General features: G+C 53.6%; 1 protein-coding gene across 2 annotated transcripts in view; it reads right to left on the reverse strand.

Moving 5' to 3' along the window:
* LOC102981487 (sodium/potassium-transporting ATPase subunit alpha-2) overlaps positions 1–17,860 on the reverse strand; it is a 26,283-nt gene extending 8,423 nt beyond the window's left edge. The window contains exons 1-13 of one of the 2 annotated variants that reach the window (XM_007129622.4): positions 17,738–17,860; positions 12,148–12,252; positions 11,907–11,966; positions 10,228–10,431; positions 9,621–9,734; positions 9,234–9,368; positions 8,428–8,545; positions 6,440–6,708; positions 5,344–5,542; positions 5,099–5,208; positions 4,823–4,957; positions 3,665–3,854; positions 3,374–3,549 (exon numbers count right to left, since the gene is read on the reverse strand). In XM_007129622.4, coding sequence (XP_007129684.1) covers positions 3,374–3,549; positions 3,665–3,854; positions 4,823–4,957; positions 5,099–5,208; positions 5,344–5,542; positions 6,440–6,708; positions 8,428–8,545; positions 9,234–9,368; positions 9,621–9,734; positions 10,228–10,431; positions 11,907–11,966; positions 12,148–12,252; positions 17,738–17,749 — 1,827 coding nt within the window. In that variant the 5' untranslated portion in view covers positions 17,750–17,860. Of the gene's footprint in view, positions 1–3,373; positions 3,550–3,664; positions 3,855–4,822; positions 4,958–5,098; positions 5,209–5,343; positions 5,543–6,439; positions 6,709–8,427; positions 8,546–9,233; positions 9,369–9,620; positions 9,735–10,227; positions 10,432–11,906; positions 11,967–12,147; positions 12,253–16,305; positions 16,495–17,737 lie in introns of those variants that run through there. The other variant, XM_028488742.2, reaches the window with a different exon arrangement.
* Between the last annotated feature and the right edge of the window lie 1,540 nt (positions 17,861–19,400).

Consider the following 19,400-nt stretch of genomic DNA (forward strand, 5'->3'; position numbering starts at 1 on the left):
TCTGTGTGTGTGTGTGTGTGTGTGTGTGTGTGCGTGTGCGTGTGTGTGTGTGTGTGAGAGAGAGAGAGAGAGAGAGAGAGACAGAGAGAGACAGAGAGAGAGACAGAGAGAGACAGAAAGAGAGAGTGGGTGAGGGGAAGAGACAGCGACAAGTTGTGTTCAGGAGATCAGAGATAGTTTGCCTAACTGGAGGAAAGCCTCTCTGACAGAGTAACAAGTTAATGAGGGGCCCTTGGAAGAGCAGCCTCAAGGATTGTTTAGGAGTTTGAATTTCATGGGATATGAGGTTATCACAGCTGGAAGGACCCCTAACAGCTCCTTCATTTTACCAATGAGGAAACAAAGGCTTAGCAAGGGGCCCATGATTTGCTCCGGGTCCCAGGGAACCAGAATGGACATGGTTTTCTTAGTGCCCAGTGTGATGTCTGCCGTCATCCTAATCAGACAGGGCAGGGATGGGAGGGAGACATTCCCTCCCATCCCTCCCTGCTGCCTTCCACCACCTGTTCCTCTGCCTCTGACATCCCTTCACAATGTGGGAAGAAGGTGATTCCTGACTGAACCGTGATATTCATTGCTGCTGTTGCAGAATGGATGGAGCTGGATGGGGAAGGTGGTTAGCATCTGAGAGGCTGGTAAAGAGGATGTTGCAAGCGTCAGGAGGTCAGAGTTGGCTTAGGAGACCATTTGCATGTGGGGGTTTGTGGGGCAAATCCCACACATACTGAGAAGGAAGCCTCTTCACGCCCTGCTGCCTTCTCTTCCACCCCCAAAAGCCACATGGGCCTCGCAGCTGAAAGACAAAAGCATCTTTGCTGTCCTCATCCTACTCAACCCTCTGAGGCGTTTGGCACTGTCTACCAGCCCCTCCTTGAAGCCCTGTCCTCCCTTGGCTCCCACGGACTCCTCCTTTCCCTGTTCCCCCCTGCATCCCTCTTCGTGCTTTTTCCCACCTGAGTGAGGAAGCAGCTTTGGTGTCACCTAGCACACCTAAGGTGAAACACTGACCTTCCCCAAGTGCCTTCACTGAGTCTCAGCAGAATGGAGATGATGAGTCTTTCCTTCAGGGTCATCTTGAGGATGAGTTAGTGGCCTTAGGTGGACGCTCACTAAGGGTTACCTGTCACCACCTTTCCCCTCATCACTGGTTCCTCCTTCTCCACTTGCCCTTCCTGTTGGTGTGGCCCAGGGTTTCCTTCCCCTCCCCTTTCTTCACCCCTGCTCTTTTCCTGAGCAATAGAATCAAGCATACTAGCGTGTCTTTAATCTGTACTCACACGGGAACGAGACTGAGCTCTCCTGTCCTGGCGCCCTTTCTTGAGCTCTCAGCCATATTCCTACTTTCCCTGAAACATCTCCCCCTGGGCATCTTACAGACCTTCCGATATCAGGGCGAAGTGAACTCCTTATCTCTACTTCCCTCCCCCCACCGAGGCTTCTCCTCTGCTCCCCACCTGAGATACTATCCATGCGATTCATTCAGTCCCTTTATCTCCTGGATCTTCTCGCCTCCCCATTTGAGTTTGGTCACCAAGTTCTCAAAACATCTCTCAAAAGTAACTACTCCACTCCTTTTGTCGCTGCCCTCATTTGGGTCATCATCTTGCCATCATCTTGCTATTGCAATAGCCTCTTATGCTGTCTCCCCAACCCCAGTTCTTCTCCAAATCCAGCCCCTCCTCCATCCAGGTAGCCTCCTAAGGGCTAGCTCTGCCCTGTGACACCTGAGGCTCTCTGTGGCTCTCAGGATAAAGCCCAAGTCTGGCATTTAAGCAAAATCCTTCCAACTGGCCCTGGCCCTGATTGCAGTCTCCATCTCCGGTGCTCCCCGGTCACCTCCCACTGTCACGCGCACACGCCCCGTGCAGCCCAGCCACGGCTGGGTACACACTGTTCCCTGCTCTTGACACGCCTTCCTCTCCCTCCCCACCTTACAAAATGCTCTTCACCCTTTGGGGCCCAGATCAAATATCATGCCCTCTGTAAAACATTGTCCAGTTCTCCGAGATGGACTTAACTGCTCCCTGCTGCTCTGAGTTCCCTGGACATGCTTTCCCCAGGCCTCGGTGACTGTTCTGATCATGATAACAGGCTGCCTGGCGAGAAGGGGAGCACGGGCTTTCCAGATGAGCTGGCCAGCCTTCCTATAGCCAGTCTCCCTCTTACTAGCAGTTTTATTTTGGGAAAGCTACTTACCCACTCTGAGTCTCAGCTTGTTTTATTTTTAAATGGGGATAATGATACCTACCTTAGAGACAGAGTGGTTGCAGCGTTCAGAAATCGCATATATGTGCATATATACATATAAGCCCTCTAGTGTGATGGTTAAAAAATAGCAGATACCTCATTTCAAATCCTGGCTCTACCACTTACTAGCGCTGTGGCCTTGGGCATGTTACTTTGCGCCTCAGTTTTCGTCTCTGTAAATAAGGGAAAATACTAGTGCCTACCTGTAGGGTTGTTGTGAGAATCAAATGAGATCCATACAGGTTTGGTGCTTAGAATAGTGCCTGATGCATATAAAGCCTCACAAAATAATAGGCGCTTTTTATTATTAGACCATCTGACCCTTAGCGGGTGCTCAAAGACCCTATCTGTTAAAATTGTTCTGTGATTAATTTAATTTGTCTTTTGTATCCCCAGTGCCTGGTGCAGTCCCTGGCCCTCAGTAGACAGGTTGAGTTGAACTGATTTGGAAGTAGGTGAGAAGTTGAAAAAGGAGGAACAAGCGATGGCATCAGAATTGGTAACTGGACAGGTTAGGAGTGGCCAAGAGCTGTATCTTGGAAACAGGAAAGTAACCAAGATGGAAGCGATTTTTGTTTTGTTTGTTGAACTCCAGCACCTTGAACAGTGCTCAGTAAACAATAAATATTTGTTGAATGAAGCACAAATGTCGTACAGAGAAGGGAGTGTTCATTGAGAAGCAATTGCAGTTGGAGAAGAGAACATGGGAGAGGTATGCTTGGTGGAATGAGGACCGGAGCTAGTCTACAGGGTTATGGGGCAGAGGTGAGTGGCCGCAGGCGAGAGCCTACTAATCTCACCCTAAATGGCTAGAGAGAGTGGGCAGTAGCTGGGAACGGGAGGACAACCAGATCGCCAAGATAAGGGTGACTGATCGGTTTGAAACCAGAATAGAAGGAGCCGTGCCCCAGAGAGAGAGGATGGGTGTGGGAGACTGGTCACTCTGAGCAAAAGGGACAAGGGTGAGAGCTCCAAGGCAGGGACCGACCTTTCCTTGCAGATGGATGGCTTCTCCTCTCAGTCAGCAGGAAGGAGGCCACCAGTGGCCCAGGTCTCCCCAGGGCAGCAGCCTCTGCAGCCCCTGGACTGTTGGTGTTTGGGAGGAGGGACGAAGTGAGGCTAGTACCTTGATGCCTGCACTCCGGCACTTGCCCACAGCGTCCGGCACGGCAGCCCGTGGAGGGTCAATCATGGACATGAGCCCCACGAAGCAGAGCTTCTCCGTGGGAAAGTTCAGCTCATCTGTGTCGAATTTGAAGCCCCGAGGAAACTTTCCAGAAGGCAGATTCAGTTGACAGAAGCCTGAAGGGGACAGAAGGGAGGAGTGAGAGCAGCAAGGTGGCTGCCGGGTTGCCCCCAGAGCCCCTCATCCCAGGGAAGGCTTTCTCAGCCCTGCTCCCTGCTTCTGGCCCCTCACCTAGCACTCGCTCCCCCAGTCCTCCCAGCTCCAGGTAGGCATTCTGGAAGGCGTCTTGCATCTCCTTGTCCAGAGGGACCTCCTTGCCCTGCACCAAGATGGAGGAGCACCGGTCCAGGATGCGCTCGGGGGCCCCCTTCATCACCAGCACGTGGCTCTGGGGGCTGTCTTCTCTCTCGTGGATGGACAGCTGGAGAGAGGAAAGGCAGTTACAGAGGGGCCACACTTGTCTTGAAGCCCCAGTGCCCAGCACGGAGCCTGAGACAGAGCAGAGGCTGGTAAGGAAAACTCCCTTAATAAAATAACCCCTGATCCATCAACCATTGTCAACATAGGGAGAGGCTCCATGTGTGGATGGGTGTTTGGACCTCATAGTCCTAACCCTGTAACCCGAGAGTTACCTTCCCGTAGGACATTCATTCACTCAGCAGATATTTACTCCAATCAGTTAGGACAGGCACTGTGCTAGGGGCGAGGTGGCTTTGTCATCAGCACGCCCCATCACCACACTGGCCTTAGGGGGGCTTTACCCCTATGGCTTTTACAGGACATAGCTGAGACTGCATTCTTGGCATTTAACAGATGCCTGCAGGCTGAGGGATACCCTAAGGAAATTTCCGACATATGGTTCAACTGAATGGGATGGAAGGGTTGGGGGACTGGAGCCAGAGGATGTGGAGCCCTGGGAAGAACAGTTGAGAAGGTGACAGGTTGTAGTAAAGGAATGAAGCCTTGGTTCTGTTGTTGTTGTTGTGGTTGTGGTTGTGGTTGTGGTACGCGGGCCTCTCAATGTTGTGGCCTCTCCCGTTGCGGAGCACAGGCTCCGGACGCGCAGGCTCAGCGGCCATGGCTCACGGGCCCAGCCGCTCCGTGGCATGTGGGATCCTCCCGGACCGGGGCACGAACCCGTGTCCCCTGCATCGGCAGGCGGACTCTCAACCACTGCGCCACCAGGGAAGCCCGGAACGAAGGTTTGGGAGCTGGGTGTGGGGTTGGTCGTTGCAACCAGACATCTGGTCACCCACATTGCCCCGGGGGATGATGCAGGGGTGAGAGCGTGCTCAGATGCTCTCTCTCCTGCTGTTGATTCCCCTTTGACTCTGTGTGCCCCTCACTTCCATCTCTCCCTCTTCCCTTGACCTGGCACCCAAACCAGACCTGGTACTTATTGGTTGAGTTGAAAGGGATCTCCGCCACCTTGGGGTTTCTATCCCTCATCTTCCTCACGGAGCCACAGGACAGCTCAATGCACTTGAGCAGAGCTGACTCGGAGGCATCACCAGCTGTGTCCCGCTGCCAACAAGGAGAATTCAGTGTCACAGTGGAGGACCAAGGAGGGAGGGCACTGACGTCCCCGAGGCAGCCACAGGGTGCAAGAGGGGAAGCTGGGCGTCAGCAAAGTGGGCAGGCTGTGGCGATCCCCCGACCCCCTACCTTAGACACAGAGATGTTCTCCTGCCCTGCCTTGAAGACAGCACGGTTGCAGAGACCAGCAATCCGGGACAGGGCGGTCCACGTGGGGGATCGTTTGTCGAAAGTGGCCCCTGGGAGGAAAGGAGAGAGAAGCAGGAGCTTGGCTCTCCTTTAGACCTCTTATCTCACCCCACCCGCCCTGCCACTCCAGTGCCCTGAACATCCTCCAGTCCCCTCCACCCACTCTGGGTAGAGCACTCAATCACCAGACTGATCTTCTGTGGTGTCGGCCTCATGGATCTGGTTGTCAAACCACATGTGGGCCACGGTCATGCGGTTCTGGGTGAGGGTGCCCGTCTTGTCGGAGCAGATGGTGGAGGTGGAGCCCAGCGTCTCCACCGCCTCCAGGTTCTTCACCAGGCAGTTCTTCCGAGCCATGCGTTTGGCTGTCAGGGTCAGACACACCTGGTAGAGAGAGAGGGCAATAAAAAGGGCTCAGCCTGAAGCTGGAGTTATCCATGTCCTTACCCCAGACCATGGCTCTGTCCCTCCTCCCTTGACCCTACTCCACGAACACTGCGAGAGACCTAGATGTAAGTCATGAATGTGTTCCATTTTAGACGTGTTGAGCTGAGATCATGAGTGTATATTTAGGTGAAATGTCCAGTAGGGAGTTGAAGATATTTGGCCAGAGCCCCAGAGAGGGCCAGAGTAGAACAGGGTGTAGGTATGTGTGAGTCATCAACAACAAACAGGCACCAGAAACTGGGAGGAGATGAGCTTACTCAGGGGGATCAGGAGGAAAGCAGAGCACTGAGGACTGAGGATCGGTGGAGGTGGGGAGGAGGAGATAGTGCAGGGGGCTGGGGAGAGGAGAACCAGGGTAGTGATGAGTCACAGTCATCAACGAAGGAGAGAATGCTAGGAGGGTGGACAGCAGTATCCATTTCAGCAGCAGAGTTAAGGATGGGAGCTGAGGAAAGGTCACTGGATTTGCTAATTAGTCACTGGTGACCTTGGAGAGAGGCTTGATGGGAGGGTTAGCCAGGATGAGCTCCAGAGGGCAGTGGGGAGATGACTAGTACAAGGGTTGTGAGAAAAGGTGACCAGGACAAGCTCTGGGAAAGAAATTGAGAGCGAAGGCACAGCCCAACCTAAAACCTTTCAGACTCAAAAAACTCTGAGCCATGTATTAAATGATCTTTTTCAGACTCACATTCTGAGCCATGTATTAAAGGAGAATAGAATATGTGATTTTAGGGGCTGGAAGTAAGAAAATTGCAGAGAAGCCATAGCCTCTCTTGCTTTTGAGGCAGGGTAGCAAGGCCCTCCCCTGGAGGCCCCTTGGCCTGACCCACTCACAGTGACAGTGGCCAGCAGCCCCTCAGGCACGTTGGCCACGATGATGCCGATGAGGAAGATGACTGCCTCCAGCCAGCTGTAGCCCAGGATGAGGGACAGCACGAAGAAGGATACCCCCAGGAACACAGCCACCCCTGTGATCAGCTGGATGAAATGCTCAATCTCCATGGCTATGGGTGTCCGCCCGACCTCCAGGCCTGAGGCCAGAGTGGCTATGCGGCCCATCACCGTCCGGTCACCTGTGGCAATCACGATGCCCCTGGCAGTGCCTACAACACAGGAAGGGACACGAGGTTGGGTACCTTGGGGTCCCAGGAACTGAAGTCTCATCCTACTTCCTGGGAGAGGAAAACCATCACAGAGTAAACAAGCCAAAGACTGTGGGTCACTGTCATTAGATTGTACCTCCCTTGGCTTCCTCTCCCAGCATAGATGGCCAATCCCAGACTCAATACAACAGCAAATTATTTTCTCTTATACCTGGGCCTGGGGAGAAACCTTGCAAATAAACTCAAGGGTCAAACTGAGGAGATTCAGTAAATGAAATAAAAGTATTGCCTGTGGTATTTCAGTAAAATCAATCTCATACTTGTTATGATCCAAAAATATATTACAAACACAAAGTAAAGCACTTATGGATTTTCCCATTAGTCTTAAGTTTGTCTTTCTCAGCACTAGGCACGAATCTCTATAGAAGAAGCTAGGCAATCTCTAGCCCTTATGTAGACATTCCAGGGGTCTTCAGGGGAGAAAGTGTGCTGGAGTGGAAAGAGCATGCATTGGAGCCAGCCAAACCTGAGTTTGCATCCATCTTTGAATTTCTACCCAGGGATTGTTTTAATAATGAAATGAGACAGTGTTGTCATACACCTAGAGCAGTGCCTGGCACATAGTAGGCACTCAACAAATGTTAGTTCCATTCATTTCCTCTCCTCTCTTCAAAGCCAGTTCAGAGTAAGCAATGGACATGTTTTGCTAGGCATTTTTATCAATTGTGGGAAATGTAGAGCAAATTTCAGAATCTCAGTACATTAAGAATTTAGGAAACAATGTGTGGTGATTTTCACTATGATTCTAACTTGCTGAAGGAGGGGGAAAGCCCAGAGAACCAGAATACGCACTGAAGAGAAGTGAGAAACGGGAAGGGAAAGGTATGTGTGAGGAGGGGGGTGCAAGGCCTCCTCTGACCCACTTTCTGAGGCCCATGGTCTAGTCAGCCTCTTCCTCCCACCAGCTCTGGCCCCGGCCTCCCTCTCCGAGTCAGCCCGACTCTGCTCACTGGCACAACCAAAGAGGGCAGGGGGTTCGGTTGTGCTTGGACTCTGGCCACTCAGTGGTGGCAGCTCTGGGAGCTCTTCCTGGTCTTTGGTCATCTCTAGAACCCAGAGCAGTGGTGGGGCACACCAGGCAGCCTGTGCATGACTAACAGTTTCTTTGGGTGAAGCGCAGGCCAGGATGCAGCCTGAAGGAAGCCCCGAATGTTCACCTGGACTGAAAGCTTTCCTGTCGCTTCCCCAGCCTGGGCCCTGGTCAAAGCAAGGGTCAGAGAATGAAGTAACCAGTCCCAGAACCAGGAGAGATGGAATCCATCGGTCAAACCAGAGACTTCTAGGAATCAAGGATGGTTTGGGGCGTGTGCGTGTGTGTGTGCGTGCGCGTGTGTGCGTACGTGTACGTGTGTACGGGTCTTGGCCCATAGCTGAAGGCTTGGGAATCTGCACTGTCCTGGGGTGGACAGAACAAAGCTCTTTCTGTGGGGAGGTGACTTTTCCATGGAGTCACGCCACCACAGCCAATTCCCTGCTCTCTGGAGGGGACTACTTCTGTAATACTCAGGGCTCTCTGCCCCTTCAATTCCCTCCTCCATAGCCGGGCTTTTGACAAGTAAGTACAGCCATAGCCCCCAGTCCTGCCTGGAGGCTCAGGATGCAGGCTCCTCCCTCAGCTGATGCTGGGACCAGGGGCTCCCCACCAGGCTAGCCTCTCACCTTCCACGCAGTTGGTAGAGAAGAAACAGATATTGCGGGTCTCCAGGGGGTTCTCGTGCGTGAACTCGGGGGAGCGGGTCTGGGGCTCCGACTCGCCTGTTAGGGATGAGTTATCCACCTGCGGATGAAGGCCGTGTGGAGTCATCAGATGGGCAGACGCACTCAGGCACGCACAGCTGTGTCCTGACTCCAGCCACACTCAGTCTCCATGACACCCAAGACAGAATTACACGTGCCCTCATCACATATTTATAGCATTACTCAGCTATTGTCCCTGCTCTGGTTTGGAATCTGGGCTCTCACTGACTTCTTCTGTGACCTTGAGCATGTTATTTCACCAACATTGCCTCCCTTTACTCATCTGTAAAATGGAGAATGGAAGTAGAATCTCTGCATTGCACAGCTACAGGGGGTGCCATTAACACCGTAGTCGATGAAAATGGCACCGTCTAGGGTTGTGCATGGCATGACTTGTGTGGCCACATGCAACCACCCAGCACTATTATACCATTCTTGCAGAGTTAAATTAGGTAGCCTACGTGAATGTATATAAAGCATCTGACACATAATAATACTCAATACATGATTGCTATAAAGTGGATATCAAAGAAACACCGGGGGTGCAGAGCATTCATGACACACAGATACAAGGATGCATACGTGTAATATGTGAAACAAGGTGTGGCTGGGCAGGTGTTGACATCTGGACCTGGGCCTCCCAAACTTCAAACTTCTAACAGGCCCCTCTCAGCTTTACACAGCTTGCTTTGTGGACTCAGCCAGTGGCTCTGGCCTGGCCCCCTCACCTTACAGCCGTGAGAAGAGATGATCCGGAGGTCAGCAGGCACTTGGTCTCCACCCTTCACCTCCACCAGGTCTCCCACCACCACCTCCTCCGCATTGATCTGCATCTTCTCTCCTTCCCGCACCACGAGGGCTTGCTGTGGGGAGGCCCCGGGGATCTCAGGAGATGCTCATCTCTACCCCTACCTTCCTCTTTTGCCGGTGTCCCACCTCGCCTCCAACCCCACCAAGGAGGACAGACCTTGCACCCTTAGCAACAAAATAGGTCCTGGCGTGAAGAGCTGGAGGGTCTTTTTTGCCCAAGCCTCCATCTCAGAGCCCAAGGAGTTGAAGAGATGAGTCTCCCAGAAACCTTATGCCCCAGCCTGGAGCCCAGCTCCGCCATCTACCTGAGGCACCATGTTCTTGAAGGAATCCATGATTTTGGAGCTCTTGGCCTCCTGGTAGTAGGAGAAGCAGCCAGTGACAATGACCACAGCTGCCAGCACCACGCCCAGATACAGCTGGTAAGGAGAAAGGTTTTGAGGGACCTGCCCTTTTCCCAACCCTACAGGGGCAGCTGCCACTCAGGATGAGCATTCAATGCCCCCCTTTGTCTGCATCTGGGAGTGAGAATGGTGGAAGAGAGTCCTTCTCTCCAACCTCTCCTTCAACCTTCTAATCCCCAGCCTCCCAAGACTGGAGGGGGTGGGGAAAATCATAGGGAGTTCCCAGGACTAGGACCTCTCTAGGGGGTAAAGACCCAGGGATGCAGACAAGCCCACTCAAGTGTGAAGGAACAGGGAGGGGCTGTCTCAATCGTGAATGTTTGTGTTGGAGGAGGAGTGTCTGTAGATATGTATAGAAGTCTCACCCACTCTCAGGCTAAAGAACAGAGGGCCTGTCAGACTGTACAGGAAGGTCTTGCTCCCTGACCGCCCCCCCGCACTGTACTGGAGATTCAGGGTTGGAGGACAGAGTCATGGGCTGGTCCAGGGGTCAGGCGTGCTGGCTCACATTGTCATTGGATGGTTCATCCTCCATGGCAGCCTGGATGCCGTAGGCCAGGAAGCAGAGGATGGCCCCAATCCACAGCAGGATGGAGAAGCCCCCGAAAAGCTGGCGACAGAACTTGACCCACTCAGGGGTGGTCGGGGGTGGGGTGAGGGCATTGGGTCCATCCCGAGCCAGAATGTCCTGGGCCCGCTGGTTGGTGAGGCCCTGAGGGAGGCAAGGAGAGGTGTGGGAGCTGAGCTCGCATCTGGAACTAGCCAGGCCCCTCACCACTTCCCACCAGCTCCCTGGCAGCGGAATAATGTCCAGGTGGAGAGAAAAATCCCACCTGGTCGGAAGGGGTAGGGGACCATCAGGAGAGGCCACACGGAGGAGGTGGCATTTGCAATGGGTGTTGGAGGACTTGAAGGCTGAGTAAGATTTTGGCTGTGGTCCCCCCACCTCTGGTCAGCCTTGGGCTGAGACACATTTTGGTTAGGGCCACAATAATCTCCTCTGGAGGCAGCCTTGATAAGACTCCCTGGAAAGACATTTCAATTGATCTCCACCCCCTACCCCATCTCTCTGCCTTCAGATTCCCCCCTTCACCAAGGATTCAAGAAGAGTCCTACATTATTGACCATGAATGTCACACAGCTTTGGTCACCATCCATCTCTTTCCCCAGAAAGCTTTGCCTGACCTTGTTTCCCTAGCCCCAGGCTGGCTCACATGCCCCCTCTCTGGGTCCCATTGTATCCCAGGCATGATTCTAGAGCTGTACTCACTATATGGCATTGGAATTCTGTTTGCCTTCCTTTCTGCCGCTAGACTTTGAGCTCCTTGAATGCAGAGGCCACTTCTTATTTCTCTTTCTCTCTGTCCCCTCATTTATTTAATAAATGTGTATTGAGCACCTACTACATGCCAGGCAATATGGTCAGTGCTGGGGATCCAGAGATGGACAAGACCCACAAGTTCCTGCCTTGTACAGCTTATGATCTCGTGAGGTAACACACTATAAATAGACATTACTGCCAGAGAGTGAAAAGTGTTATTTTAAAAAATAAAGTAAGGTAAAGGAAGGGGGTGTAGAATTTTCAAAAAGGCAGTCAAGGAAGGCCTACAGGAGGAGGTGTGCACCCATTACATTTCTGATGAACGATTTTTTTACTTTTCACAATGATGGGCTTGGCAATGTGACTGTGCCACTAACTACTGATATGAACGTGGGAAGCTACTCTCTCTCTGAGTCTCCTTGTTTTAATGAACAGGTCTCCACACCTGGCTTGTTGTAAGGATCAGAGGAAAGTGTAAAGCATCTATCCCAGTGCTACATGCATAGCAGCGCCCAACGCATTACTCTGATAATAGTCATGAGTTCCCCCACTATTGCATGTATGTCAGTTCCATGAGAGAAGGTGTGTCACTGAAGCTGCTTGGGTTACAGCCCTGCCCAGAGGCCCTCGAGGGCCTGGGTTTTAAGGAGTTCTGGCTTCCAGGCACTCAGGAAAGGAGCTGTAGACCAGGAAGCAGGGGATCTGTGTTCTAGCTTTGGCCCTGCCACCAACTAGTCCCTTGTCTCTGGGCCTCGGTTTCCTTAACTGTAAAGATGGTTGGATGTGAGTTTTAAGGCCCCTTCTACCCCGAGGCTGCATGGTTCTCTCATCTCTTTGGTGCCCTCCCTAGAAGCCCCTTCACTGACCTTGGACAGATCCACTTGGTACTTGCGGCCCAGCTCATCCAAGGACAGCTTGTGGTCGTCCTGGAGAAGGGAAAGCAAGTTGCTTTGGAGAAGGAGGCAGACTGTGTGTGTCTAGAATGCATCTGCGGGCACTGAGGGCACAGCAGTGAGGCAAGGAGCATGGTGGGGTGGGCACGAGCTTCCCTGAGGGGCAGCTTTCCCAGCATGGGAGCCCTTGTCCATGGCCTGGCTGGGGGCTCACCATGGCCACCTCCTTCTTCAGCTCATCCAGCTCCTTCTCTTTCTGTTTTTTCTTGCCGCCCCCATTTTCCGCAGTGGTGGCTGCAGGTGAGTACTCACGGCCGACCTGCAAGAGGAAGGGAGAGCCCAGGGAGTCAGGGAGGATGGAGGCTGGAGCCTCTATTCCCACTGGATAGCCTGGGACCCCAGGCGTTGGGAGTGGGGGGCCAGTGGATTCAAAGTCAGTGGTCATCCCAGGGGAGGACAGGGGGTTGCAGGGTGGCGGGGACCCCAGGCCCTCAGTTTGAAAACAATTAGCAGAGCCCCAGGGCTCTACATTTGAACTTCGGGAAAGGCTGAGGGGCTCAGGACTCAGGAGTCCACTCTTAGCTTTTGAGTAGTCGGGCTCATGCTAAGATTTTGTTTGTTGAAAGAACCCTGCTCTTAAAGCAAAGTAAACAAAAACCTTAAAAACCACCATCCTACACTATTTAGAATTGTAGAAGGGACTGGACAGGGTTGGGGGTTCGCTGAGAGAGCAGTACCCTGTAGGGATGCCTTTGTCCCAACACCATGGCTGCTTTACTCAGAGAGGAGTAGAGACAGTTAGGAATGGCGGGGGGCAGTGAAGAGTCTTTGGGGAGTCAGGGGTCAGGACAGGGAAGTGTCTGGAGGAGGAGGGGAGCCACAGGGTCTGGTGGTGGAGTGCGGAAATGGGATGAGCAGGGCTCACGGACTGAGACATCAGTAGTCGGAGGATCAGTGCGTCCAGGAAATGGGCGCGCAGAGCGTCCTGGGAGCCCTCTCCATCCTGCTGCCACCTCCCACCAGAATGCAGGATTTGGGATTGGGGTGAGTCATGGCCTCTTTCTGGCAAAGTTTTGTGGGGGAGTACCCCCAAGCCCCCCTCGCCTCCAGCCTGGAATGTGAAGTGACTCCCCAACCCCTTTGGCCATGACACTTTTGGGACTAGGCTGCTGCTGCTTGGGCAGGATAAAAGGTGCTGGGAAGGGCTTCCCTGGTGGCGCAGTGGTTGAGAGTCCGCCTGCCGATGCAGGGGACACGGGTTCGTGACCCGGTCCGGGAGGATCCCACATGCCGCGGAGCGGCTGGGCCCGTGAGCCATGGCCGCTTAGCCTGCGTGTCCGGAGCCTGTGCTCCGCAAAGGGAGAGGCCACAACAGTGAGAGGCTCGCGTACCGCAAAGAAAAAAAAAAAGCTATTTTATTGTTATATCAGTTTATAATGTTGAAAGTATCTTTTCATGTAAAAAAAGGTGCTGGGAAGATCATGTGTCTTCAAGTCCTGTCAGCCAAGAAATAAAAGTTGACCTCATAGCTGAAAAAAAAAAAAAATTGCTACTGGGCAAGAGGCAATTCACAGGACTTGAAGCCCCAGAGCACAATTGGGTGAGGAGGGAACTGGGCCCTGTTTGTCTAAAAATATAAGAAATTGTCTCTGAGCGTAGAGAATGGACTTGAGGACAGGGGGAGGGGGAAGGGTAAGCTGGGACAAAGCGAGAGAGTGACACTGACATATATACACTACCAAATGTAAAATAGATAGCTAGTGGGAAGCAGCCGAATAGCACAGGGAGATCAGCTCAGTGCTTTGTGACCGCCTAGAGGGGTGGAATAGGGAGGGTGGGAGGGAGACGCAAGAGGGAAGAGATATGGGGGTATATGTATAGGTGTAGCTGATTCACTTTGTTATAAAAGAGAAACTAACACACCATTGTAAAGCAATTATACTCCAATAAAGATGTTAAAAAACAAAGAAGAAATTGTCTCTGAGGATAAACCTAAAACTGAAAATGCATGGAACTCTTAGGTCCAGGCATTCCTGGGTCCTTTAGTGAAGTCAGGTGAACATTTTAACAGGAGCCTCGTGAGGCTACCATTTCCGCCCCCCTCTTACGGGCCTGTGGTCTCCTCGCCACCACCAGGCTTCCAGGGTCTCACAGGGGCCTTCTGGGGGAGAGGGTGGGGAATTTCTTCTTCCAAGGGGTCTTGCGTGATGGGATAGGAAGGAGCTGGGGAGGCCTGGGGTGGCATGACAAGTGCCTTCTCACCCCCTCTACCTCCCCAGGCTCCTCTCCTCCCACCTCCCTCAGGATGCTGTGTCCTTGTCACAGAGGGACTGCTCAGTTCCTGTCCTGTGCCTCCACTTTTCCACTGGACCCTAAGGGCCATGCCAGGGTTTCACGAAGGAGCTTTTCTATACTATGATGAAATTCTTTTTTTTTTTTTTTGTAAAGAGGGAAAACCTGGGTGGGGTCTATAGTCAAGGTGCTTGCCCTTTTTTTTGTTTTTTGTTTTTTTGCAGGTTAATTCATTTTTTAAAAACAGACTTTTTCTTTCAGAGCAGTTTTAGGTTCACAGCAAAAGTGAGCAAAAATTACAGGCTCCCATATACCTCCTACCCACCCCTGCACGGCCTCCCCACCATCAACATCTGGCACCAGAGTGGTACCAGAAGGATGAACCTACGTTGACACATCATTATCACTCGAAGTCCATAGTTTACATTAGGGTTCATTCTGGTTGTTGCACATTCTGTGGATTTGTATGAATGCATAATAACATATATCCATTATTATAGTGTACAGAGTAGTTTCACTGCCCTAAAAATCCACTGTGCTTGGGGAAGATACATTTTTTTTTTTCCATCAAAGAGGAGCCATCCAAGGAATGTGGCAGCTGCCCTGATCACAAGAGATCACGCATCTAGCACCTGGAGATATAGAAGTCTGACCAGTGAAATCAGGAACTGGGGTGGGGGAGGTGCAGTGAGAGGTGGACACCGTTATCGCCCAGACACTAATGATCTAGAAGGGCATGAGCTCTTTGCAGGCTGTGTTGCTCAGAAGTGCTCTTCTCAGCAAAGGTGATCAGTATATCTTGCATTTGTTTCCATGTGAAGCATCTATGAATCAAGGCTATTTTTGGCTTCCTGAAGGCTGATCTTCCTGGGGAGACTGCAGCAGCCCAACAGTAGGAGTGGGGAAGGGCTGTGAGTAGTGCTACCTCTTGCTTCCCCAGGTGACTCAGGGGGGCTCATTTAATTGAATGGATTGAAACGCCCTGGATTCACAAATCTAATGCTTTGGATTCTGTCCTTGGTGGGACAGCACTGAGAAATGGATGAAAAGCAGCAAAGAGACAAGAGGCCAGAGATTGGGTTGGATAAGCTTCAAAGCGACCCTCCATAGCTCCCGGGGCAGGAACAGGGTCTGGGCGTTCACGGAGGAGGGGGCTGTGCCTGGGGGCCAAGGAGCAGAGCCCAGAGAATTTCTGTACATACACGCATGAAGTAAAGTTCATGAAAATTAGAATCAAAGGCATGGTTTAAAAATTTTCCCAGCCCACATATGTACGTCTGGCATATGTACAGATGGTGGCTAAGCAAAGAAGCTCTGAGCAGCAACCCCTTTCCCTAAGCGCCCATCCTGCTTTCCTGCAGGCAGACACAGAGCTGGGGACACACTGCCCCGTCCCCCCTCCTGTCCTGGCAGGGCTCTCAGGCTCTGCAGCCAGGAGCCTGCGGAGATTCGGAGATTCGGGGCCAGCGGGTTGCCCAGGCAAGAAAGAAAGAGAGGCAGCAAGGACCACTCCCCTCCCCTCCTCCCTCCCCCGTGCACAAGTCCACAAGTCCCCCTCTCTGGGCCTTGAGTGAGGAAGGAGAACAGAGAGTTCTTTCTGAGAAAGCCCAGGGCTGGACAGAGTCGGGGCAGCTGGAAATCCGCCAGCCCTCCCCCCCACCGCTGCCCTTCGGTGGCAGTTGGAGCAGGCTGGGCTCCCTCCCACCAGGGCTGTCCCTTCCCCCAACTCCCAAGCTGCCCTTCACAGTCACAGGGTGATGAGGTGACAGTGAGCCTTTGCTCTGCAGGGAAAAGGGGGATTTGGATGGGGGGTGCCTTCCCTCTTCAGGGGTCTCCTGGCTGGGTGAACTCCAAGCTCCCCCCGCTAAGTCCCCCCACTCTCCCCAGCCTCAGTCTGGACAGAACCAGACCTGCTCCCTGACTCGCTACTGGGAGTGGATGGGAAGGGAATTCAGGGATGCTGGGGGAGAAGCACAGACCCCTGAAGAAGTCAAGGTCAAATCACTTCTCAAGCAGGACCTCTTGAGCTGGGTCCACCCTGTGCTAAGGTGGAGGAGGGGAGAGGTCCGAGGTCCTGCACCTCAGCTGGGGACTCCCGTTCCCTGGGGGAACAAAAGATGTCAAGGTGCAGCTGAAGGTCCCCAGAGAGTATCTTCCCATGGCTGTGAGCTCTTCCTCTGTGAAGCCCACACGTCAGACACAGCTCTTCACAGACCTCACGTGCCCTCACACCGTGACATCTATGCTCACTCATGCTTGAAGGTCTGCACGTTTGCAAATTTGTCTGCTGAGACACAAACGCAGGTGCTCACCAACGAATGTCTGTATCAACTGCGGCCTATGGAGAACACATGAAAACACACACACACACACACACACACACACACACACACACACACACTCACACACCAGTTCTATTTATAGCTCCCACCCTAGCTCAGGAACCCTGGTGTCCAAGCTCCGAGTTTTCTCAGCTGCTAAACTCAGTGTGATACCATGTCCTTGCCTGACCCCCCTGGGCCCAAAGAGCCCTACAGCTCCTCACAGGCACCTTCTTTCCTCAGCACCCTCCCATCGCTCCCCAGTCCCTTTCCCTCCCTGCTCTCTCTGCCAGCATTCCACAAAAGGAAAGCCGCCAGGCCAGGCGCAGGATGTAAAGGGATTGGGTCACTTTTCTCCATATGGAAATTTCATTTCCAAGAATTCAAAGCCCTGGCCCTGTCCCCCACCCGCCTTCCCTGGTAGTTGTTAATCTTCCCCTTGGCATATCCAGTGCTGCAGAATGCCACAGGCTGGGGTGGACTGAGGGGGGTGCCCGTGGCTCTCACCAGCCTCTGGGAAAGTCCTCAAAGCACATGGCTTGCAGCCAGAGGACAATGCTGCCCGGGACATCCGGGGCCGCTGGACGGGGGGCTGGGGGCACATCACTCTTCCTCCGTACCCTCCGCCCAGCTGTCCCTGGAGCTCAGGGCCCCTGGAGCTGGTGTCCGGAACTGCTTGGTGACTCTGGAGTGGATGGCCTCTGCCCCTCTCTCCAACCTCAGATTGGACCCCCATCCTCTCAGGCTGGGACTCCCAGAGGAATGGATGATTTCAGAGGGTGGCGAAGGTGGGGACGATTAACAGTACCAAATGTCCCTTCAGCTGGGAGGCTGGGAGATGCGGTGAGAGAGGAGGAACCGTGGAGATGTGGCTGGAGGAGCAGCGACAGAGATGAGGGAGGGGGTGGAGGGAGGGCCGGAGGGGATACGAGTGGTGGGCTGCGGGGTTGGTGCTGGGGGTGCTGGTGGAGAGGACAGCGCTTGGGCGGCCGAGCGCTATGATGGGTCTGTGCTGTGGGGCTGTGCACACAGTCGTAGCTGGGACACTGTCCGTTCCAAGTTCAAACCAGCCCACTGCTCCTCCCTCCGTATCCCAGCTCCACCTCATCCTTTCCCTCCAGCCTCCCTCACCGTCCAGAGAGGCCCTACTGCTCCCCGCCAGAGAGGCCCCTGCTCTTTGGGGATACTCACCCCACGGCCCATCTTGGGGCAGAGTGGCTGAGGAATCTAGATGGGGGAGGTCACCAGGAGGATCCCAAGCTCACACCACCAGCCTGGGGTGGCCAGAGACCCCAGCAGACAGACAGAGACAGTGAACAACAGGGTAGCTTTAAATAGGTCCCTTTCCCCCTCTCCCCCCCCTTCCCCTTCTCGGGAAAGAAACGTTTGTTGAAACAGGATCTCTGAGGACTCCTCCCCTCCCGCCCCTTAAGCAACTGGCCTGTGGAAGGTCCGTTTGTCCCGCTGAGTGCTCCCCCTGGGCTCCCCTCACCCTCCAAGCCCTGGCCTGGGGCCACCACTGCTGAGAGCAGGGAGAGGCTGTGCCGGGTTGGGAACATGCCCCTTAGGGACAGGCTGAGGGCCAGCAGTCCCCTCACCATCCCAGAGGCCCGATGCCATGAGATCTGACCCTTCTTCCTGTTTTCCTGATGGGGAAACTGAGGCCCAGGGAGATTGAACAATTTGAGCTGATAAAACAGAGTCAGAATCTGGGTCTCCTGGGTCTACATCCAACCTCCCAGAGAAAGAAGCAGAGACTCTTCCTTCCAACTGTAGAGGTGGTGGGGGTACCGAAGCCAGGAAAAGGTCGTGTTGGAGCCCCAGGCCAGCCCTTGTGTATGAAGGGGGCCCTGGTGAGAGTCAAAGGCAGCTCAAGGAGCAGCCTGTCTGGAGATGGGGGGCGGGGGGAGGGTCCCCTGAGCCCTTCAGATGTAGCCTTTCCAAAGTTTGAGAAGAATCAAGACTCCTGGGGCCTGGGAGGTGTCTGGTGGAGGGACAGGCTGGGCACAGAGGAGACAGCCTGCCAGGCTTCCCAGATACTATCTCTAGGTTTCGTTCACCTTTGTTACAGGCAGGACATGCCACTCCCTTAGTTGAGGAGCTCTAGGCTGAAATTATGCCTGGGGTTTGTGGGTGCGTGGGGAGAAGCCCCAAAAGAGGCAAAGTGAGAGCTTCTAAGAGATACATGGAGATCAATATCCTAACAAGTACCAGACCTGTGAACTAGAAAGGATAGGGCTACAGGCTTCCTTCTTCTGGTGGGGAAGGGAAGGCAAGTCTGCAGCCAGCAGGATGGAGGGTAGTAGACAAGGGGCCGCTCTTCAGGGAAGCGTCGGAGAAACTGAGGAAGTGCCTGGGGAGAGAGGTGGGCCCTCACCTCTGGCAGGAAGGGGGTCTGGAACCTGACACCAGCCAGAAACAGTGGTAGAGGAGATGGCCAGGAAAGGACCCTCTGGTCTAGAGGTGGTGTTGCTGCTTGTTTGTTAAAAGAGCCAAAGAATCGGGGCAAAGGGAGGAAGCGGGGAACCAGAAGGGGCAGAGAGTGAAGAAAACATCCCACGCCTGCCTTCTCGTGGGAGCAGAGGACAGGGTTCTCCTGGTGGAGGGAAGCCAGCCTATAGGGGGCAGGTCTGAGCCCTGGCTGGGAAGCTTGAAAGGAAGCTAGGAGGAGAGGAGGGTGGGCGTGGGGCCCTTGGGCCAGAGGCCTGAGGTGTCTGCTGGCTGGGCTGGTCCCTCTCTGACCCCAGAGGGAACTCCCCACAGAGGGATTATCAACCTCTCCTCAGCAAGTCCACTCTCAGGGCACAAGGCTCTGAACTCCCCATGTAACTGGGCCCCTCCGGGCCTGCAGCTG

This window comes from Physeter macrocephalus, chromosome 4 (genome assembly GCF_002837175.3).
Source record: "Physeter macrocephalus isolate SW-GA chromosome 4, ASM283717v5, whole genome shotgun sequence".
NCBI classification, from domain to species: domain Eukaryota; kingdom Metazoa; phylum Chordata; class Mammalia; order Artiodactyla; family Physeteridae; genus Physeter; species Physeter macrocephalus.